Genomic DNA, 24,174 nt, shown 5'->3' with positions numbered 1-24,174 from the left:
CCGCATGACCTACTGTCTCCGGGTCCCCTGTTCAATGCAGCTTCTCAGTTACTTGCTTTAACAACAGGACTGTTAAACCCAGGTCTTGGGGGACTGAGGGGTCTGTCATTCTCACATTGATTAAAAGCAAGTATAGTCACTTCCAGAACAATCTGCTATCACACCTAAAAAATCCTGCGTTTCCAGGTGTGAACAAAGGCACTTGGTCCCCAGAGAGTATCCTTTGCCTGACATTCTGGCTCCCTACAGTTAGTACTTGATCAGAACTTGGCCTTATTGTGATAGTGAACACTCACTGTTTAATGTACATTATCCCTTCTATTTCTTTATATGGATGATGGCACTGTAATTATTTGAATTAAGAAAAAATACCTTTTTCCTTTTTTTTCCCTTTTTCCTAATCAATATACATATAATATCACTAATCTGTTTTAAATTGTCATACAAATATAGATTTAAAATCAAGTCTTTTTCTAATTTTTTGGCAATAACATGATGTGTGTCACACCCCTCCAGTCTGTGTCTTAGAATAAGAGGGAGGTGAAGCCTCCATTAATCTTCATGTCAGTCAGATTTGTCTCTGAGTTAGCAGTTCTCCCTGGGTCTTCTGTTTATACCTTTTCCACGTCCCACTAGGTTTACGTCCAGTCCTCATTGGATGCAGCTTTTAGCTACAAGGTTCTTGCAGCAGCACTCGGGAGTTGAATCTGTTAAGCCACGTTATCTTTGGGCCTGTTGGCACAGTTCTGTTTACCTTGTTGTATCCCTTCCTTCTCATTGCTTGGGGACATCACAGGGTCTATGAATATCAAGCCTGTGCCCTGCACTGTACAGTTAAGATAAAAGGAATTTTGACATGCCTGTGAATTCCATATCTTGGAGCACAGAACAAGACATAGGCCACACTCCCCTTTTTTTCTGTGTTACCACCAGAGGGTGTGTTCTCAAAAGCTTTGCCAATGTTCAGTCACCTGAAGGTACTAGCCCAAAGCCCAGGGTCGCTGAATTCCATGCCTTTGTCCTGTACCGCACCCCAAGATATGGAATTTTACAGTTTTTGAATTTGAGTCAAAATTATTATTTTTTTTTTTCTTTACAATTCCTTTCTTTTCACGTTGACCCTCAGAAAAACCTTTTAGCCTTAAGTAGATTTTTTTTATTAATAATGAAGTATTTTGTAGGTTGTAAAGTATGGAAAATATTCTATTACAAGTAAAGCGACTTCAGGTCAGCTTCAAAACAAGCACTCAAGCAAAATAGTCAAAAATCCATCGCCTGTTTTGAAGAAAGGTCCCAACGCCTCATATGCTTATGTGAAGAGCTCTGGGTATGGAAAGACAAGCACCCCAGCAAAATCATTTACTGATGCTGACTCCCTTCAGTCAAAGTCATTCCTTTGGCAGAAAAAAGAAACATCTCCTACTGTTAAGCAGCAGCAAAAAGGTATTGTGTAATTTTTGCTGTTCTTTCAAAATACTATTTTCCCCTATTGTTGTAATAAATAATGTTTATGTAAAGGTTTAGTCTCTCTGCCAAGTATGCATTGCTGTCTGATATTTACCCTTCTATTTGTCCTGCTGAATTTGAAATCCTACCATTTAGAGTTGATATAGGAACAAGAGGGGAAACCTTTCAATGGGGACAAACAGTCTGGTGATAACAGTTTAAAATGACAAGTCACACACTTCCTATTTTGTCTCTAAGACAGGAAGTGAAGGGAAATCTCCCCAGTAGGACATAGACAGCAAAAAAAAAAATATGATAAAAGTTTTAACCCTTCTGTAGTCTGCAAAACTAAAATGGGGGGAACTATGTATAGAATTGAGCAGGGTTTTGTCTTCAAGAGAAGTCTTCAATGGCCATTTGATTATTTAAATTAAAACTGTAACTTCAAAGAGTACTCTTCTGATTAAGTGGGTGAACAAACCACCAGGAATCCTATGTATCTGTTGTCTAGAAAAGCATCAAAGTCGCTGAAACTTTTTTTTCCTATGACTATCTGTTAAAATACATTACACAATTTTTACACAAGTTCTAAACAAAATCTCTACGAGATCGTTCACACTTGCTTTGCTTTCTGAAGAGTGATCCAGTCAGTTTGCAGTCAGACAGCACCACGGCTGTGGCCTACATCGTTCACTAAGGAGATACCAGGAATGATGCAGCCTTGAAGGAAGTAATGTGTAGTGAAAGGAATGTCCTATAAGCCACACATCGAAACAAACCCACTGTGATGTAGTATGTGGCAACTTCGGCCTGGGTTCCCACCAGGCCAGCCCCTTAGCGCGTTTCGCTCCGCACCTCGAAGCTTAATCCCCATGATCTAGGCTCTAAGCGGCAGAGCAAAACATGCATTAGGGCGTGGCCTGGTTAGAGTCCAGGCTAAGGTTGCCACATGCTACATCACAGCGGGTTTGTTTTGATGTGCGGCTTATGGGAGATTACTTTCACTTCACACTGACGTACTGAGCCTAGATGAGCTTCTTCCCCGGCTGGCACTCACAACGGTGGCACAGGACTAGAACCCCTTAAAGTCTGAGCAGTTCACACAATTTTTTCATTTGGTTTACTTGAAGGAAGCAAACCTAACTATCTCATGCATGGAGAAATCTCTGCTTTTCACATTCCAGGAATAGACAGTTGGAAAGCGAATTACCTCAGTCATGGCTGCCTGGATCACCCTGCCTTCTTTAACCTGATATATGATATGTCAGAGATGGGAGACTCCAGACATGTATAACCTGACCTCTGGGTTCAACAATAACTTACCTCTTTGTGACAAGGACCAAGGATCCTCTAGCATCGGCATTTGATGCTGTGATACGTGTTCTGATCACTCTTCAGAGAGCATTTGATTGGTGGTGAGGAGACATTGTATTGCCTCCTCATTGTCTGCTTACACACCTTGAACCCCACACTAATGCCGCAACTGCATGCATTGCACGTTATCACTTGAATGGGTTTCACTTGGCGGGCACTACACCACTGAAAGCAATGGATGCTATAACTAATGTTTTGCTTTGTGGCCATTTCATGCATACAACCCCGGCTGCTGCCTCAGCCACTATTGTGAATGAGCCTTAAAGAACACACAAAAGTTTAAACTGTTGATGACATCCACTGCTCAGCTGATAATCGGATTTAAAAAGATCGTAAGGAAACTCCCTTTCATCCTGACTTTGTAAAGACCCTAATGCGTGATCTTACTTCAGATCTAAAATCACACAACACGCATACAAATGGAAAAATGTTTTGTGAGGAGTTCTGCACTAATCAGGTATGTTCGCATTTAATTGGTTCTCCAGCACATTCTTTGTTTGGACACTTAGAGGTCTAATTATGAACATTTTCACACAGCTTCCTCCAAGAGTTCTCACATTTTTCCAAATAAATTCAATTAGAAATATGAAAAAAAGCTGTTGGGATCTTTTGTGAAAATCTTTGTAAAGATATTCCTTAGAGAATAAGTTCACTTTAAAAACAAATAATAAATGCACAAGTTTTGAAGGTAAAAAAAAGTGCATTTATTGTTTTTTTTCCCATAGGAGTCTGCAGAGTATTGCACCCGGGATCAGTGGATCCTGGGTGCAATGTCAGTCTTCTGCAGACCCTTTCTACAGCTCTGTGCCCGTACCTCTGTATGAGCTGTCAGTTTCAAAGCTGCAGGAAGAGTGAATGGAGTACGAACTTACTGATCACTATGCTCAAGAACAATTAAAACTACAAGTCAATCTGCCATGGTGGAAATGGGTATTGTAGTTTACTCATTCACATATCTCTTTGAATGAATAACATGGCTGTGCGGGCAGTGCTCTGCACAGCAGCATTGATTTTAAATTGTGACAGCTGTTGCTAGGGAGAGAAACCCCACTGGGGGGGGGGGGGGGCTGCATAGCAAAATGTTACATGTTAATATAGGTGTAACATGATAGTAAAGATGAGCCTGTCCTTTAATTTTGCACTGATCATTTCTGTGGACTGCAAACGTAAATTGTAAATGTTTAAAGGGTAAGTTCACCTCTACTAACATATTGGGTATCTTTCGCACTACCATACTGTTAAGTTGGTCTTTCAAGGAAGGACTTCAACCCCAATCAGCTTTCATCATCTCTATGGATAAGGTCTGCCTGTCCGTTTTGTAGGCAGACCCGATCAGACCCTTCAGTGTCCTCTATAGAGCAAGGTTGATACCTGCCAACATCCTATCATCTAAAAACAGATGGGTGGGGATATGTTCCCCATCCATCTGGTGGATCAGATTGGATGGCAGGGGTGTAGATGTAGATGGACAGGTGGTTTGTTTACATCTAACTGTCCATAGAGAAGAGTGGGCTGTGTCTGCTCTGCATAAGCAGGATGGACACGGACCAGCCATCCACCTGCTCAGCAGGGATCAGCAGGCAAACTCCAACAGAGCTCACCCCATGTGTAAGTGGCCTTACGCCTATATTTTTGGTGTACCATGTAACATGTTGGTAATAACCAGCCCCCTCACCCTGTGACATTGAGTGGGGGTTCTCCTCCCCACAGCCAATGACACATTTAAAATTGTAGGATCCCCGCACAACCGCATCATTCACAGCAATCTGTAAATGAATAAACTACAAGTCCCGTCTTCCACGTGGCAGATGGACTTGTAGTTCTCAATGGTTTTCTGAGCATGCTGATCAGCACTGTCATAGTCTATTGACCCTTCCTGCAGGGCAGTAACTGCCTGCCCATTCAGAGCTGTAGGCAGTGTCTGCACGAGCCTGACATTGCACCCTCAATCCACTGATTTTAGGTGAAATGCTTTGCAGACTCCTGTGTAAAAAAAAAAAAAAAAAAAAAGTAATAAATTCACTTTTTTTTTTTTTCCACTTTCAAAATCATGTGCATTTTATTTATTTATTTATTTATTTTTTTTTAGCAAAAGTAAAGTTAGACTTTAATTAAACAGAAAAAAATACTTGTAAACATTACTTGCATCTAAACTGGCAACAAAACATAGCCCCATGATAGTTTCAAAAAAGCTACCACCCTTTCTGTGGGAAAAAAATGTCCTTATGGTATCCCCTCTGTCTATCACAGTTATTTACTCGTGGAAGACTTAATTTGGAGCTCTTCCTAGCTACGCCTGCTCTCTCGCCTGCTCTCTCCTCTACTCTCCTCAGTGATAACTGTGTATATAAAGTAAGTGCCAATCTCCCCAACAAAGAACAGCATTAAAACCCTGGGGTCCTAAATGTTCCCCATTCTACTCTAAACTATAACAGCCTTTTGGCTGTAGTTCTAAACTTCTTCATAAAAGCTACACAACCTTATTTTGTTTAGAGAGTTCTCAAATCCTAATTTTTAAGTGTTCATAATTTTTTCCCCTTATTTTCATTATGTCCTAGGAATATTATCTGCTACGAGAACAATAAGGTTTGCAGAAGACATTCATTTTCCAGAAGACTCCAGGGCAAGTAGTACACAGCTGCAAAACCAGAGTGCTCAAGGGCATATCAACTTTCAAAGGGTAAACCTGCACAAAGACCAATAGATGGGACTCCAAGGCAATTAGCTAAATTCATAGTTAAAATACATATATATATATTTTTTTTTTACCTAAAAAAGGATTTCCAATACTGTTCATCCAGCCTTGAGATTCCACTGGGCAGGGAGATGTGTCTCTGGAGACTATGGCGGGAAGGAGGCAGGGCAAGTGACATCATTACCTCTCACTAAAGATACCAACTCCCTGTAAAAAAATTCAAAAGTGTCAGGGGTGGGGTGCAGAGGAAGAGGGCCAGCACTTTTGAGTGATGGTCCGCTTTAAAGTGGTTGTAAATCTGTAAAATGACCAAATTATTTCCTTATATAGTGTGCTTGCCTTGATCTATAGCACTTAGGATGATTTCTGTCTGTGCTCTCCTTTGCTATCTGCATAAGTCACTTCTGACAGTTTTCTCGAAAACAAGCAATCCCACCCTGTCCCCAGCAGGTGATTGACTACCTAAGCTGTGCATGTTTGAGACTATGTAGGGGAGGGGGGTGTCCATTCTTTCCACTCAGGTCTCAGATTACACTTAGCTACCTTCACTATACTGTGGATTGTGTGACATCAGATCCTCACCCCTTCCTTCTGAAGCTAAGAAACGCTGTCTAAATTATATAGCACTGTAGATTAGAGAGGGCTGTAGATAAGAAGAGTACAGCATATGTAGGATAATTTGTTTCATCTCTGTCTATCTCCTGAGGCTAGTCACTTCTCTGAGTATAAGGTAAGTGTTTACAACCACTTTGATGCAGTCTATTTACTTAAAAATACGTTTGCTATGGCTTTATTATTTTTACAAGCTTTCTCTTCCATGGTTTTGTTATTGCATTAAAATAGAGAAATCAATAGATTGGCTACTTGAAGGAGCTTTTAGAGACTCAGGGCCTTATACTATATTTCTCTTTTTTTTTTTTTTTCTTTTTTTTATTATTATCGGCCACACACACAGTACTTTTTTTTCATAGAATCAGCCAGCCGCATTGTGATAAAGCTGATGAATTTTAATGAGCAAATGTAGCTCCTGATGTACTTAAAAATGATATATATATATAGAATAAGGTTTTTGAAATCACTGTTCTCTAAAGCATTGAGAACCAGTTCACACTATACTTTCTTGTAGTCTGCTACATTGCAGCAACCTGTTCATTTTGAATGTTCCTCCAATGCAGGAGAAATCCCTCCCGCTGTATTTTTTTCCACCACAGTGCCCTGCAATGTTCAGGAGGGTTTTGTATGTTTACTAGGGTGCCTGTAACTGCATGCCATATATTGTCTGTGTGAATCTGCCCAATACAAGTAAATATAAGTATTTACATCAAAGTACATTTTTAGATTTAAAAACAAACCCATTTCCGTTGATATCAAAGTGGAACAGTTGCTTCGACCAATTTATCCAATCTCATGTTGCATTATGCTAGAAAATAAAGATTGTATCCAACTGGTAGTTATGTAGCTCCACTTCTGCTGGAATTTTTCCTAAACAACCCATTGTTCTATATCAACACTTTGTACACAAGATTACACAGGTTGATTATCCTGCTTCCCACAGTTTATGCGGGATAACCATAGAGATCTGACATGACACACAAAAAAATTGCTTAACATAAAGGTCTAATTTTGTAATTGATGACCACACCAGTGTCATACATTAGCAGTATTTCCTTATATTTACTGACATGCATTGTGTAATTATGTATACGATGGTTTAAGTTCCACGCACAGTGCAAAACAAAAGTGCTACCACTTCATTACCCTTAGCTGTATATACAGTATCTCACAAAAGAGAGTACACCCCTCACATTTTTGTAAATATTTTATTCTATCTTTTCATGTGACAACACTGAAGAAATTACACTTTGCAACAATGTAAAGTAGTGAGTGTAAAGCTTGTATAACAGTGTAAATTTACTGTCCCCTCAAAATAATTCAACACACAGCCAATAATGTCTAAACCTCTGGCAACAAGTGAGTACACCCCTAAAGTGAAAATGTCCAAATTGGGCCTAATTAGCCATTTTCCCTCCCCTGTGTCATGTGACTCATTAGTGTTACAAGGTCTCAGGTGTGAATGGGGGAGCAGGTGTGTTAAATTTAGTGTTATCGCTCTCACTCTCTCATACTGGTCACTGTAAGTTCAACATGGCTCCTTATGACAAAGAACTCTCTGAGGATCTGAAAAAAAAAGAATTGTTGCTCTACATAAAGATGGCCTAGGCTATAAGAAGATTGCCAAGACCCTGAAACTGAGCTGCAGCACAGTGGCCAAGACCATACAGCGGTTTAACAGAACAGGTTCCACTCTGAACAAGCATCGCCATGGTCGTCCAAAGGTGTTGTGTGCACGTGCTCAGCGTCATATCCAGAGGTTGTCTTTGGGAAATAGACTGAGTGTGGTCAGCATTGCAGCAGAGGTTGAAGGGGTGGGGGATCAGCCTGTCAGTGCTCAGACCATACACCACACACTGCATCAAATTGGTCTGCATAGCTGTTGTCCCAGAAGGAAGCCTCTTCTAAAGATGATGCACAAGAAAGTCCACAGTTTGCTGAAGACAAGCAAACTAAGGGCATGGTTTACTGGAACCATGTCCTGTGGTCTAGTGAGACCAAGATAAACTTATTTGGTTCATATGGTGTCAAGCGTGTCTTAACTACAGTCAAGCATGGTGGTGGGAGTGTCATGGTCTGGGGCTGCATGAGTGCTGCCGGCACTGGGATCTGCAGTTCATTGAGGGAACCATGAATGCCAACATGTACTGTGACATACTGAAGCAGAGCATGATCCCCTCCCTTTAGAGACTGGGTCGCAGGGTAGTATTCCAACATAACAACCCCAAACACATCTCCAAGATGACCACTGATTTGCTAAAGAACCTCCAGACCTAAACCCTAATGAGCATCTGTGGGGCATCCTCAAACTGAAGGTGGAGGAGCGCAAGGTTTCTAACATTCACCAGCTCCGTGATGTCGTCATGAAGGAGTGGAAGAGGACTCCTGTGGCAACCTGTGAAGCCCTGGTGAACTCCATGCCCAAGAGGGTTAAGGCAGTGCTGGAAAATAATGGTGGCCACACAAAACATTGACAATTTGGACATTTTAACTTAGGGGTGTACTCTTGTTGCAAGCAGTTTAGACATTAATGGCTGTGTGTTTAGTTATTTTGAGGGGCAGCAAATTTACACTGTTATACAAGCTATACACTCACTACTTTACATTGTAGCAAAGTGTTATTTCTTTAGTGTTGTCACATCAAAGGATATAATAAAATATTTACAAAAATGTGAGGGGTGTACTCACTTTTGTGAGATACTGTAAATTATCTGTAACCACATACACATACATCTATTTTCTTTATAGTGTCAGCCAGAGCAAAGTTACAATGCATAAATGCATACATAAGTTAATGAACTATCGCTAGACAAAGCACCAAAGTAGGATGTGTGCATGTTTACTCAGCTTATTTGTGTAGCATTTTGTTATTTTACAGATCAGTGGGCCTGTTAGTTCACATGAAAACATCTCAGAAAACAGGTCTGCCACCCATTATTCAAATTCGATTGAAAGAGAATTGACTGTACTTCAGAGGCTTCAGAATGTGGAAGAGAAATTAAATGCTGAGCATGGACATACTGGAGCCCCCCAAGAAGAATTTTCACAAAAGGAGGAAGAATTTAAACTCGATATGCAAAGAATGAAAACAAAGTATGGAGAGGAAATCAAACAGCTGAAACAGGAAAATTATATGCTTGAAGCAAAGGTAATTTCTAGTCTGACGGTTATAGTGGAAAAGCACCAGGAAACTTGTACAGAAAAAATTATGGAGGCTGCCATTTCTGTCATTCTTCTGAAAATGGCAGTTGCCAGATGCCTGTCTTCTGTACTGTGAGTCATTACTCTGAAAGGCAGATGAAAGAGTCACGACTCCTCATCTACATACTTGTTCCAGGGCATTCACGCAGAAAGTAGTAAAGCCATTCTCACCTGAACAGACAAGTTTTCTTAAATGTAGAAGTCCAGATTTTATTTTTTTCGTTTTCAAAGCTTTGTATAAAGTGTAGATGGTATAGAATCTCAGTTTTTATTGATGCCTGTGTCCCCATTAGCAAGTTTTCTCTTCATTCCTTGTTATGAAAATAAGGTATATGATGGATATTTAGGATATCTCTGGAAAAAAAAAAAAAATGTAACTGATAATAAGTAATAACGCTCCAGATTAAAGTGGACCTAAACTCAAAAAGTAAAGATTTGCTATGCTTTAGGGAACTTCTAGGAATGGTAATTGTCCCCAAGCAGTACCCTGGAATTCTTCATGAAAAAAGCATTATACTTTCTGATATGTGAGAGTACCTATTCTTTTTTTTTTTTTAAACAATAGATTTTTATCGAACTTGCAAAAGTACAAACAAAGATATAGCCAGATGTACACATTATTTGTTTCATACAACATAAACAAAGGTAAAATCAACATAAACAGGGTTGTTCAGTACAGAGGATCCCTGAAGTATATTGAGGTGTAACCTCCTCAAAAGATTAAGCCCGTTACCCCAAGTGGGAACATACTTGTGATCAGGCTTTAGTTGTGACATAGGCAGGGAGCCCTACTGAGACCCTATTAACCACTTCTGGACCGGAAGGATTTACCCCCTTAATGACCAGGTAATTTTTTGCGTTACGGCACTGCGTTACTTTAACTGACAATTGCGCGGTCGTGCGACACTGTACCCGAATAAAATTGATGTACTTTTGATGTCCTTTTTTTCCCCATAAATAGTGCTTTCTGTTGGTGGTATTTGATCACCTGTACGATTTTTATTTTTTGCGCTTTAAACAAAAAAAGAGTGACAATTCTGGAAGAAAAAAAAATGTTTTTTACTTACTGCTATTTACCATTCCCAATAAAAAAAAAAATTAAAAAATTTAATTTTTTCATAATTTTAGGCCAATTTGTATTCTGCCACAAATGTTTGGTTTGTGAAAAAAAAATCCCAATAAGTGTATATTGATTGGTTTGCGCAAAAGTTATCGCGTCTACAAACTAGGAGAAAGATTTATGTCATTTTTATTATTTTTTACTAGCAATGGCAGCGATTTTTAGCGGGACTGCGACATTGCGGTGGACAGATCAGACAACTGACATTTTTGACATTTTTGGGGGGACCAGTGACATTACTACAGTTATCAGTGCTACAAATATGCACTGTTACTGTACTAATGACACTGGCAGGGAAAGAGTTAACACCAGGGGCAATCAAAGGGTTAAATGTGTACCTAGGGGGTGCTTTCTAACTGTGGGGGGGGAGTTGGGCTTTCTGCATGAACACAGAGACCTGTGTTCATCACTGACAGAACAGTGGTCTGCCGTGTTTATAACGGCATACCACCGTTCTGTCTCCATGTGGAGCGATCGCGGGTGCCGAGCGACAATCGTGGCCGCTTGACTCTCTGATCGGCTTTCCCTCTGGCGAAGGGCGCGTGCCCCCGCTAGCGGTCCCGCAAAGCGACATACAGTTACATAGTTTCATGGGAAAACTGCAACAGGCAGTCGTTAAGTGGTTAAGGGTCCCGCGAGTTAAGTAACCTTGTCAGAAAAGGTGATACAGGTTAATATACATAACAAAACAACCACCAAATTAGCAGTGTCTCTGACGTGTATTAAAGTATCAAATAAAACATTGTAAGGGAGTATGCCACTAGTTGACAGTGAACAAATAACAGCTTTCATATTTGTAAATTATACATGTGACGAAGCCTTCTCAAAAGATAGCCAAATATTCCAGTACTAATGGAATATGTGTGACCTCCTTTCTGCGTAAGTAATGATTTTTTCTATTGTACACTGTGAGTTGACTAATTTTTGTTATGTAGAAGCGAGCTGCAAACAATATATGGGTAACCACTCTTCTTGTTAGGGGAGGGAAGAGTTCCCCCCCACCTTTTACTTTCCTGAGCCCTCATTCAGTCCAGCGCTGTGCATGTCTGCCGCTCTTCTCTCCCCTCACTTTCAGGTCTCACTGGCTTTGCTGAGGCAGCAGGAGACCTTGCCTCCCGCTGGTGTTAATCAAAGCCAGTAATGAGGGAGCAGAGGGGCGGGCCCAAGTCTGGAGGAGGAGCCCAGAGCCGCAAGGAGGAGGAGCCCGGAGCGCTTGCGGGGGACCAGAGAAGAGGAGGTTAGGACAGTTCTGTGCAATTTTTTGCACAGCGCAGGTCAGTATAAACCTGTTTTTTTTTTTTTTTTTTTTTTTTTTTACATCACTTTAATCATTTAGTTCAGGCCACAGGCTGGATACCCATAGATTCTGGGTTATACGTCTCCCTTTATGGAGAAGTTTTAAGTTTCAAGTCTTTATTGCCTTCTACTATAACAATAGAGGCAGTGTTTCTGGATCGGTGCAACCTCAGTAATACCTTAGGAACCCTACTCGGGCGCAGCCTTTCTATGTTCTTTGGACATTGGATCCACTCACCTCGGCACTTGCAGTGTGTGTAGTTAGCTGCAGTAGTTGGGGTGCTATACAAGTCTAGTGACATGGTCCATTCTTATGGTTCCTGGACCCTGAAGACCCCTCCATGGGTATGCCTGCCACAATTGGCGAACCCTGGACCCAAACGGGGACCAGTAATGTGGAAAGGTAAGACAGGCTTATCCTGTTATTGGACCATTACTGTAGCCTTATAGCAAGTATGAGACATAATATCTCCACTGCTTGTAGTCCACTTAGAGTCTCCTGAATAGTATATGTTTTTATTTAATAAAACAATCGGGAAGCTGGAATTGTGTTTGAATTTATTCACTTATTGAGCGTTTAAACTTTCAGTCATCAGGGGGAACCAGGAGTTAGGGAGCCTTGAAAAAAGGAAGTCTCATCTCCTGGACAGAAAAGCACTGTCCAGCAGTCTCTGCTGTTCACATATCAGAAGTGAACAATTGGAAGTTGGTTTTCCTCGGTCATAACCATCGGGACCAGGGGGAATGGTTCCTTTTATACCCATCTTCCATCTCCTGTATCTAAAATGGGGCACTCCAGATGTAGATATCCTGGCCCTAATGCTTAGCAACAAGTTACCCCTATTTGTGGCCAGGACCAAGGATTCTCTAGCACTGAGATTAGATGCATGGGTATTTCCATGAACCACATTCAAGCTAATAAATGCTTTCCTGACGGACTCCATGGCAGCATACGTATGGGTTAGCTCCGCCTCCTCTCCTACCCTATAGGTTCTCACTCCCATAAATTTTGCTCAGTGCTAGGGGCCGCTTTCCTTTTTGTCCCCCTAAGACTTAGGAGTCTTACCCTGTATAAAGATTCTTTGCAACCCAGGCCTGGTGGTGTGTTTTCGCGGTGATGGATCCTGACGGTGTTCTCTCGAAAGTCCAGAAATCGCAGCTATTATCAGGGTGGACATGGGCGATGGATATGGTGCCGTGAAGAGCTGTAAGTCCTGGCCACTGGCAAGTTAGCGGCAATTGGACAAACGTCCCAGCTACTAGCAGAAGGCCCTTACGCCCTGATTGCACACGTCGTTAAAGTTTGGTGACCGCCTTCAGATTCCCAGGCCGGTCCTCATGTTGCCGTGGTGGTAATGTATATGGTTTTCCTGTAATGGCAGCAGTCTATTGTTTGTGCTTCTCTTCTATCTCTCCCGTGTTGTGTTTGGCCATGGCGGCTGGATAGCATTTGTGCTCCGAGCCGCCACTCTGGGTCCCATCCTTACTCATCTGCACAGCCGTGGCTTGCAGACTAAGACAAGGCTTGAATCGCGTATGTGCGGTTCTGGCAAGATGACAGCGGGAGCGCATGCGGCGCCGGGATCCCGGCGCAGGCTTGCTGGAAGGACGGTAGCGTCAGCCCAGGCGGCAGATTAATTCAGCTGTCAATGCTGTGTTGCTCGGGATGTCCTGTGGGCTTGTGCGGCGGCTTTCACAGGCTCTTTTCAAAAGAACAAGGGTTTGCCTGCCTCTTCGAGATCCATATCATCTTGGATTGTTCAGACCACTCAGTGGGCTTAAAGAGCTAAGGGCTTGGCGACCTGCAGTGATCTGCAGGGCGACCTTGTGGTCTTCAATTAACACTTATAACGCCCATTACGGTGTTGAACCGGCTTCTTTGTCTTCTGTTTTCTTTGGTTTGCGAATATTGTCTGTCTTTTTTTTTTTTTTTTTTTTTGACCAGCATTTTTTTTTTTTTTTGACCAGCAGTTATTTCCCATATGTATACTGCCATGGAGTCTGTCAGGAAAAGCTAAATAAGTTTCCTTTACTGATGGCAGCAAGAGTTCCTTACCATCTGCTGGAGTAGGCTAGTCATGAAGCCCCTAGCACCCATCAAAATTTATGGGAGTGGGGTCCTATAGGGTAGGAGAGGAGACAGGGCTAAGCCATACGCATGCTGCCATGGAGTCCAGCAGGAAAGGAAAATTATGGTAATTATTTGATAGGAAATTTTCAGTTTTCTCCCAAGTTCAGATTCTTGGTGATTCTCATTGTACCAAACTGGCCCTGAAGAACCTGGCACACAGATATGCTCAAACTCCTAGGAGACGACCCCCCACCTCTCCCAAACAGATTTGCTGTCTCAAGGGCCCTGTACCCTCCTGCTTCTCAGTCACTGGCTTAATTGATATGGCTATTGAAGGCCAGGGGTAAATCTCACTTTTTCATTCCCACATTGCCTAAAGCTAGAATAGCCACCTCAAGAAAAATGTGCTACCTTACCTAGAGATCCTTTTAACCTGGTGTAAAGACAGACATTTCAACCCCAGAGACTGCTCTGTACCTCATATTCTGGCTTTCCTGCAGTCAGGACTTGGCCAAAACTTGGCTCTAAGTGCTGTAACCAAAAAAAAAAAAAAAATGGATCCTATTCCTTTAAAGCACGTTATACAGCACATTGCTTGTACTGTGTAATTTGGCCATTTCACCTAAAATACCTGACTGATCCTGCCTGGTGCTGCTCCCCCTCCTGATACCGTGGTCAGTTTACGTGTCTCCGTCATCCGCTGTTTCTCCTTGCCTCCTCTCTCCCCCTCCCTCACTGCCTGTCAGCTATGTCATTGCCTGCCCCACCCCTCCTGCTGCTAAAATTACTGTGTTTTGTTACTATAATCCCCTTTGTTAGATTACTAGATGTGCCCCAGTGTATGTTATTTTTAAAAAATATGCCGCTGTATATCTAATTTCAGAACACTGCTCGATGCTCACATGACTGCTTTCTGCTCTCCTCCCCTCATCTTAGCTAATGTCAGCGGGGGGTTCTCTGCCCCGCCTGCTGTAGTTGATGGATCGGGGAAGACATCGGCGGGCTGTCACGTGAGCGCCGAGCAGCGCTCTTAAATTAGGTATGCAGCGGCATATTTTTATAAATAACATACACTGGGGCACATAATGTAATCTAACATTCGAGATTATAGCAAGAAAAAGAGGCTTTACAACCACTTTAACTATCCTGCTCCAAATCCTTTTGCTTCACTCTCACTTGTGAAAAACTTTTATCAAGATGTCTCACAGATTAGACCCCTTTTTACATCACCCTGTGCTTCCTTGTGATCTAAATGTAGTTTTCTCTGCCCTGCAGAAGCCACCCTTAGAACCCATTAGGGAACTCCCTTTGGTGTACTCTCCTGCAAAGTGGCTTTCTTGGTGACTATTAAGTCTATCAGACATGTTTGAGAGTTTGCAGCCCTCTCCTTTGTAGGAAGCCTTTCCTTATTCTTCACAGGGATAAAGTGGTTTTGTGTCCAAAAAACCTCCTTGCTCCCTAAGGTGGTATCAGACTTCTATTTTAATGAAGTCCTCATTGTGCCTAACTTGTGCCCTCCTCCTTAGCTTTCCAACAAACTCACCCTGCATTGTTTAAAGCTGTCAGTCTGTCAAAATCTAAAAGCCACAGGGTCTATGTGAAAAAAGGACCCACTCTTCATCTTGCCAGCAGGATCTTGAAAGGGACACACTGTATCTGAGTCTACTGTTGCCAGGTGGATAAGACAACTCATTATAATAACTTTTACTCAAAATGATCTGTACTTTCAGTATCTTTGTGCTCACTCCACCAGATTAGTGGGTGTTTGTTGCATTCTGGCTTCAAGCGTCAGTTGCTCAGCTTTCTTTGAGTTCACTAGGTGGTTGTCAAGGCCTCTATGGATGCAGATTTCAGCCGCAAGGCTCTTTCATCAGCACTCTGCGTTGGAACCTTGACCCTTTACTCTTTTGCTTTGGCTCGTTGGCATGGTTTGCCATGGTTTCCCCTCTGATTCATTGCTTAGGGACATCTTGGGGTATTTTGGTGGATGAATGGTTGCTCCTCCATTAGCTAATTGAGACATATGGCTTTCTCGTAACATTTTCTCCCCTTAGTGGTGTTCTCTATACTGGTCTGGAGTGCCAGGTTTATCCTAGGTGACCTCCCCCTGGTTGTGGCACTTCCAGATTATTTGCATTTTTTTTTTTTTTTTTTGATTTAACCTTCTTTCAGATGTTGATTCTTTCACAGACTCACATGGTGATATACAGTATATTCTACTTTATAGCATTTTTTTTTAACGGTAGAGTCATTTGAAAGCATTTTGCAGTCCACTGTAAATTGTAAATTGTGACTTGCTACATCTCCCTTGTGTGTAAAACCTGCTGCAAGCCTTCATTTACCCAAATAGAGTAGGTTTCTTTGTGGTACACAGAAATGAGGGCTGCTTGAAAGTAGTGCTGTATTTTATTTATTTTCATCTTTACTATATTTTATTTTAGTTGCATGCTGAAGCAGAGAAAATGAAGAGAAGGAGTCACCTACTGGGTGATAAAAATGATCCTGCAACAGAGGAGAAACTTCAAATAATAAAACAAGAAATAGAGGAACAGGAGACACTTCTAAAAGGATATCAGATGGTATGGTTTTAAAACGTATCAATGCATTTATTGGTATAACAAGCAATGAAGTGGTTATATAATAGTTGAAGGTAAACTAGCCTGAATCACAAATCTAATCCTTTGGATGTGTACAAGAAACACCCCCTACCGGTTTGGTGCTTCTTTTTCATCTAGGCATAGCTATAGTACATATATCAGGTCCATTCAGTTTGTCTGTTGATGTCTGGTGATTTTGGAACACCCTTATTTGTGATTCTGGAAAACCCTTAAAGTTGCTTCTCACATACAGAGCTTGATTTTAAAATGACAATTGCTGTACTACCAAATGTATCCCCGTCTCCAGTCAAATTTAAACCTGCTTTAAACATTTGACTGTGATTGGTGATACGAGATGCCAAGATGGTAATAAAAGATGTTCTATGATCGCACCCACCTGAGTAAGTACACCCCTACTGACCCCGGGAGGTGGTTTGTGTGTGCTGTGCATCCCGTGAACCACAGAGAATTTGGATGAAGGTGAATTCGATAAACTTTCTTATTTTTTTTTTTTTTAATAGCACAGCAGCAATCTACTTCGATGCATTAGAAATTCACAAATTGTTTTTATTTGTTGCTTGGAAGTGTTCTTAAGACATAGATGCCAACTTAATGCAAGATATTTGTGTGTTCATTGCATAGATTTAAAAAAATGATTTAAAGGGGGGTCCACCTTTAGAAATTTTGTCCATAGCAAACTACATTTCTCTTACGTCCTCCGACAGTCGCCGCCTCTTCATATTCGTCACATATGGGGTATTAGACTTTGCTCCGAAGGAGTAGCTAGGCAACAGAATATGTTAACATTAAAGCTTTTAACATATCCCACCCTCAAGGGGTGGTCCCCTCAGTCAATACCCTCCTACTTCCTGCAACCATATCTCAGTTTCATTGTCTAGCTTGTCAGGAGTGGCTGTCTCTCTCTGTGCTGGGGCTTTGTGCCCCAGACTCTTTCTTCTTTTTTGATTTTTTGTTTGAGTTTTCTCTCTACCTTTACTTAGCTGTTCTTTTTGTCAGCATTAGTTAGTTCTTCTGATGAAGAGGATCATGCGGGCTGGGTCTCGGGCTGATCCCCCTGATCGCAGGTCGTGGGTCAGTGGCTTCCCAGCCTGCCATCGAGCGCTCAGCCAGGTAACGCTCCTGGCACAGTGAACGACCCATCCCTGTTCGGTGCAGGGATGATTGGTGAGGTGGCTACCTCACTGGACGCTGTGCGGTTTCTTAACCCCCATTTTGTGCGTCTTGTATGCGACTCTCCCTGCCTCATGTGCAGCGGCTTGTTCGCCTGTGCGGGTCCCCCATGCCATTGTGAGGTAAGTGTATCTATGTGGGGACCTGTCTGTCTGGGGGGGTGTCAGTCTGGGACTGTGTAACCTGCCTCTGTTCTCACTGTTTGTCTCCCTATCACTCGGCTGCATGCTGTGGGCTGTAAGGGGGGGGGGAGCTGTGTGACACTATCTGTGTCAGCTTTGTCAGTGTGAGAAGCTGTGTGCTGTGGGGCATGTTTTGTGGCATGTTTGGGCACTATACAGCGATCTACCATGTTTTTTATATATGGATGAAATGTGTGCATTACTGTACTGGGGAGCGGCGGTTTCGGTGCCAAACGGCGCCATTTTGCCTACACTCGCTCCGGCCGCATGTTCTACATGCATGGCGGCCATTTTCTTGTAGCCTCCCATAGGCTTTAATAGAGCGCCCTGGTCTCATCACTTCCTCTTCTCCTGGGTACACCGATCGAGGCAGCAGCAGCGGCGAGGGTCTCCTCAGGTTTTATCCTTCTGTTCTTGCTATATCCTTTGCCTGTGTCAGTTTTATTGTCCCTGTGGGGGTCTCATTGTGCTTGTGTGTGGTGCGGTGGGCTGCGCTCGCCGCGCTTGTTAAAGGGGCAGTTAACCCTTTATTATCCGGCATTTCATATTGTGGCAATGGATTCTCAGGAGGGCAAATTTCCTGCCACCTTGGTGGAAAGCCAGGGGACCGCTGTTTCCCCCCCAGGGGGGGATTTAGCCACTATTGTGGCTGGCCTTGCTGCTCAGGTGCAGATGCTGGTGGCTGCTCAATCTGCTAAGAGACCCAGAGTTTCTCTTTCCTCTGATTCTGAGGGTGAAGGTGATGGGGCTGTTATGGCGGGGGTCTCCTTATCGGGGTCCCGCTCCTCCCTGGATCTAGTGGGGTCCGAGGTGGAGGCTGAAGTTGAAGGGGTTGATAATTCTCCCCCTGGCTCGCCTGAAGAGCTTGCAATCATGGATGAATTGATTGCTTCCATAAAACAAACGCTGCGTTTGCAGGATGAAGTGTGTCCCCCCGCTGCCTTGGCGGCTTATGGGACGCAGAGAAAACGCAGGACGCCGCAGGTTTTTCCCTGCAATGATGATTTTCAGCGCGCTGTTAAGGAACAATGGCGCAATCTACGCAAACCTTTTGCTGTACCAAGTAGGTTCAAGCTGCGTTATCCTTTCTCGCCTTCCACTGATGAACGGTGGTGTGTGCCACCCCCGGTGGATCACGCAATTGCGGTTTTAAACAAATCCACTGCGATTCCCCAGTGTTCCGTGATGCCACGGATAGGAGATTGGAGTCTCTTGCCCGTCATACTTATTCTGTTACGGGTTCTATGCTTAAGGCTCTGTTTGCCTCCCTCATGGCGGCCCAGGCTTTCGCAAGTTGGACGCAGATGCTTAGGCGCGTCCTAGTGGCCGATTCGGCCTCGCCGGCGACCCTGGATATGGTGGATCAAATCCACCAGGGTGTCATGTATCTGTGTGATGCGGACTTGGACTTAGTCCCGTTGGCTGCACGTGTGCACAGCGTGGCGGTGTTGTCTCGCCGCCTGGTTTGGTTGAAATGTTGGTCGGTGGACCAGTCTTCACGTAAGACCTTAGCCAATCTTCCTTATGATGGGTCTCGCCTTTTTGGGGAGTCCTTGGATGTGTTGATTAAGGGGATCACCGGAGGTAAGAGCACTCTCTTGCCCCATTTCCCCAAGGCTAAGGGGGCTTCTGGGAAGAAGCATACAAATTTTCGGCCCCCTCAGGGGTCCTTTCGTGCCTTTCGGTCGCACTACAAGGGCAAACCGTTCAAAGGTCAAGGCTCTCAAAAGAAGCCCTGGTCTGGGAAACAGAAGTCTGGTCAGTCCGGATCCGCTGCCCATAACAGTGCGGCCTGAAGGGGCGCCCTCACCCAGTTTTGGGGTGGGGGGACGCTTGCTCGGTTTTCTTCAACCCTGGTTGGCCCGCGTGCGGGACAGATGGGTTCAGGAGATCGTTCGATCTGGTTACAAGATCGAGTTTCTCTCTCGGCCGGAGAGCAGATTTTTTCCCTCAAATCTTCAACTGTCTCCAGAGCGTTTACGGGACCTGCACCTGGCGGTGCGGGACCTGAGGGCTCAGGGAGTGGTGGTTCCGGTGCCTCATCTTGACAGGTTTCGGGGGTTTTATTCCAATCTGTTCACCGTGCCCAGGAAGGAGGGCAAGGTTCGTCCAATTCTGGACATGAAGGCTCTGAACCGCTCTGTGCGGGTTCGCAAGTTCCGCATGGAATCCCTGCGGTCGGTGGTGGCTGCCCTGGTTCCGGGGGAATTCATGGCCTCCATCGATTTGAAGGATGCGTATCTTCACATCCCCATTTTCGAGGGTCACCAGAGGTACCTTCGATTCGCCATTGCGGAGGATCACTACCAGTTCGTGGCGTTGCCTTTTGGTCTCGCCTCGGCTCCGCGGGTTTTCACCAAGGTGCTTGCACCGGTTCTGGCATTATTGAGAGCCCAGGGCATTTCTGTCCTGGGGTATCTGGACGACATTCTGGTTCGGTCTGCGACCAGCCAGGGTCTGGAGAAGGACCTGTCTGTCACGATGCAAACTCTGCAGGAGTTTGGTTGGACGATAAATTTTCCAAAGTCGACACTGAGTCCGTCGGTTCGTCTTCCCTACCTGGGAATGATCCTGGACTCGGTGCAGGCGAAGGTCTTCCTGCCGGAAGACAAACTCAGGACTCTTCAGGAGGAAGTCAGGTCCCTCAGGGACGTTCCGCACTCGTCTCTGCGGACGTGCATGAGATGTCTGGGATTGATGGTCTCGGCCTTCGAGGCGATTCCCTTCGCCCAGTTTCACACGCGGGGTCTCCAAGCGGAGATCCTGTCCATGTGGGACGGGCGACCTCAATCTCTGGATCTTCAAATCTCGTTGAGTCATCGCACCAGAAGAGGCCTTCTGTGGTGGCTCCAGTCCCCGATGGTGTCCGGGGGCAAGTCGTTTCGTCCTATCTCGTGGACGGTAATCACCACGGATGCCAGCCTGTCGGGCTGGGGTGGTGTTCTGGGCGTTCTGTCCGCCCAGGGAACTTGGTCGGAGGGGGTGTCCTCCCTTCCGATCAACATTCTGGAATTGCGTGCGATAAATCTCTGTCTTCATCGCTGGACGGACCAGCTGCAGGGCTGCCCGGTTCGGGTGCAGACGGACAATGCCACGGCGGTGGCCTACATCAACCACCAAGGGGGCACCAGGAGTGCCCGAGCGGCTCGAGAAGTGGCCGACATTCTGTCTTGGGCCGAGACTCATGTCCCGGCGATAACGGCGGTGCACATTCCGGGGGTGGAGAACTGGCAGGCGGACTATCTGAGTCGCCAGACCCTGGATCAGGGGGAATGGTCTCTCCACCCGGCTGTCTTCCAGATGTTGTGCGCGAAGTGGGGTCTTCCAGATGTGGACCTGTTCGCGTCTCGTCTCAACAACAAGGTGAGAAGGTTCGTGGCAAGGACGCGCGACCCTCGGGCAGACGCGTCGGACGCGTTAGTGGCCCCGTGGCATCAGTACAAGCTGATGTACGCGTTTCCACCGATTCAGTTGCTGTCCAGGTTCCTTCGCGGGTTACACTCGGAACGCAGCTCGGTGATTCTTGTGGCGCCGGATTGGTCACGCCGGTCCTGGTACGCAGATCTCGTGAATCTGGCGGTCGACGATCTCCTGTCTCAAGGGCCGATATACCATCCTGCTTTACAGTCGCTGGCTTTGACGGCCTGGCTGTTGAGACCGAGGTCCTGAAGGAGAAGGGTCTCTCCCCAGAGGTCGTTCATACCTTGATCAACGCGAGGAAGTCTTCCTCGGGGGAAGGTTTACTACCGTACTTGGAAGGCCTATTTTGCCTGGTGTGAGTCCAGGGGGTTTTCACCCCGCACGTACTCGGTTTCCCGAGTGCTGTCCTTCCTTCAAACAGGTGTCGATCAGCGTTTGGCGCTGGCTACGATAAAGGGTCAGGTGTCTGCGCTGGCCGTTCTGTTTCAACGTCCTGTGGCTTCCAACTCCTTGGTTGGCACTTTTGTTCAGGGAGTGCGGCATCTAGTTCCTCCTAGGAGGGATCCTCTGCCCCCTTGGGACTTGAATCTCGTTCTATCTGTGTTACAACGTGCTCCTTTGGAACAGATCAGGGAGATCTCGTTGTCTATGTTGTCCAAAAAGGTCGCCTTTTTGGTTGCGATCACTTCGGCTCGCAGAGTGTCGGAGCTGGCGGCTTTGTCCTGCAAGTCTCCGTATCTGGTTATTCATTTGGATAAGGTGGTCTTGCGACCTAATCCTTCTTTTCTTCCGAAGCGAGTTTCGGAATTCCATCTTAATGAGGATATTGTCTTGCCTTCGCTGTGCGCGAAGCCTAAACATCCAAAGGAGGTGAGACTACATTCTTTGGATGTTGTTCGGGCGATAAGGGTTTACCTTAAATCGACTGAGTCTTTTCGAAAGACGGACTCCTTGTTTGTTCTTCCTGAGGGTCCTCGGAAGGGCATGGCGGCGTCGGCCTCTACCATCGCCAAATGGATCAGGCAGACCATTGAACAGGCGTATGCCTTGCAGGGGAAGGTTCCCCCTGTGCCTGTGAAGGCGCACTCTACTAGATCTCTGAGTACGTCTTGGGCCTGTCGTCATGGGGCTTCTGTAGCCCAGGTGTGTAAGGCGGCGACCTGGTCGACCGTACACACTTTCACAAAATTCTACAAAGTAGATGTTCAGGCATCGGCGGATGCTTCTTTTGACCGCAAGGTTCTTAGTGCGGCAATTCCCTAGGGTCCCTTGTTGGGGACCTCTGGCTGTTGGGATAAGTTTTTTATCCCCTGGTTCTTTGTCTTTTCCTGGGTTGTTGCTCCTGTTGAGCAATTATTTTTCCTGTAGCCCAGCTGGTTTCCTTCCTTTGGTAAGGTTCCTTTCTTTGATGCGGAGACTGCGTTGCCTTTCGGCGCGGATGCGTTTCCCACCCCTCATGTTTGCACTGCTTTGGGACGTCCCCATATGTGACGAATATGAAGAGGCGGCGACTGTCGGAGGACATAAGAGAAAACTGAATTTTTGTAAAATCTTACCTGTAAAATTCCTTTCTCTGAGTCCTCCGACAGTCGCCGCCCCCGCCCCTCTTTTGGGGTTTGGTTGTATACTCTACTGCTATTCCACTGAAACTGAGATATGGTTGCAGGAAGTAGGAGGGTATTGACTGAGGGGACCACCCCTTGAGGGTGGGATATGTTAAAAGCTTTAATGTTAACATATTCTGTTGCCTAGCTACTCCTTCGGAGCAAAGTCTAATACCCCATATGTGACGAATATGAAGAGGCGGCGACTGTCGGAGGACTCAGAGAAAGGAATTTTACAGGTAAGATTTTACAAAAATTACGTTATTTTCTCAAAACCTGTAGCGAATACACATAAATACAGTATATTGCAGTAAGTTGTAGTAAAAGAAAGCACACCTAACATTTTAAGGGCACACATTTTTACAAGTGTATTATATATAGTGAAATTACATGACATGGTTGTCTGATTTGCAGATTCCTAAAAGCTTTACGTTTGCTATTAAATCGGTATTAAATTCAAAACCAAAACTGTAATGTTTCTCTTACGTCCTCTGACAGACGCAGCTCTCAATGCTTCTTCACTAATGGGTTATGCGCCATCTACAGAAGTAGACTAGGCAGTGAAAAACGTTCACTCGACACGCCTATAGGGGCTGTCCCTCATGACATAACCCCAGACACACTGTGCTCTAAAATCAGTTTCTTGCTGCCTAGTTTAGGAGTAGGACCTAGGTTCCCTGCTGGGACTTCGGTCTAAGTTTTTATTTTATTTTCAGAATGTTTGTTAATTTATCTTTACTCACTATCGCTAGCTAGTGTCAGGGGGATCCTCATGGTGAACTACAAGCGACAGCCGGGCTGAGGTTTCGCACTGGATAATCTAGATCCTTACGGTCTCCCAGCCTGGCCACTGAGCGTGAGCAGGTTGTGGTCTGCCCAGGCCTCGTCATGACGGAGCCCTGGTGGATGGGGACAAGCCTGCGAGCGGATGCTTCGCTGGGACACATTGACCTGGAACGCCCCGAGTCGCAGCGTGACCCTTTCTGGCTGGCAGCACCCCCATAGGGTGGGAGGCGAGCTGTATTGGAGCGAAGCCCCCTGGTCCGTGGTATTGTGAGTGATGCAATGTCCCCCGTGTCCCTGAGACAAACCTCTGAGGGAGAGATGGGGCCCACTCCTGGGGATATCAGGGCTGTGTCTCTCTGGAAGATCCTCCAGGCCTGTCAGGACAGGTTTTGCCCTCCCCGCTCCCGCTGGGAGCGCTATAGCGGCGTCTGACGCCTGGGGGGGTATTTAAGATGTTACCTTGTCCTGGGGGGGTCCTTTTAGGTGTATTCCCACGGTGGCCTTCTTTCCTGTCTCTGTCTGCAGCCTTGGAAACTCTGGCTTCAAAGGGGATGAAACAAGTTACTTCCCAAAAACGGC

The 24,174-nt window shown here is 45.0% G+C and overlaps 1 protein-coding gene across 1 annotated transcript in view; it reads left to right on the top strand.

Moving 5' to 3' along the window:
• Nucleotides 1-24,174, top strand: part of CEP162 (centrosomal protein 162) — a 332,984-nt gene that overhangs the window by 204,531 nt on the left and 104,279 nt on the right. The window contains exons 12-15 of the mRNA XM_082249677.1: nucleotides 1,182-1,443; nucleotides 5,379-5,443; nucleotides 9,006-9,275; nucleotides 16,257-16,394. Of these exons, the coding sequence (XP_082105803.1) occupies nucleotides 1,182-1,443; nucleotides 5,379-5,443; nucleotides 9,006-9,275; nucleotides 16,257-16,394 (735 nt within the window). The remainder of the gene's footprint in view (nucleotides 1-1,181; nucleotides 1,444-5,378; nucleotides 5,444-9,005; nucleotides 9,276-16,256; nucleotides 16,395-24,174) is intronic.

The sequence above is a fragment of the Pelophylax lessonae genome (genome assembly GCF_965119305.1).
Source record: "Pelophylax lessonae genome assembly, chromosome: 3".
Classification (NCBI taxonomy): Eukaryota; Metazoa; Chordata; class Amphibia; order Anura; family Ranidae; genus Pelophylax; species Pelophylax lessonae.
The sequence above is the reverse complement of the archived record's forward strand: the minus strand, read 5'-3'. Positions and strand labels throughout refer to the sequence as shown.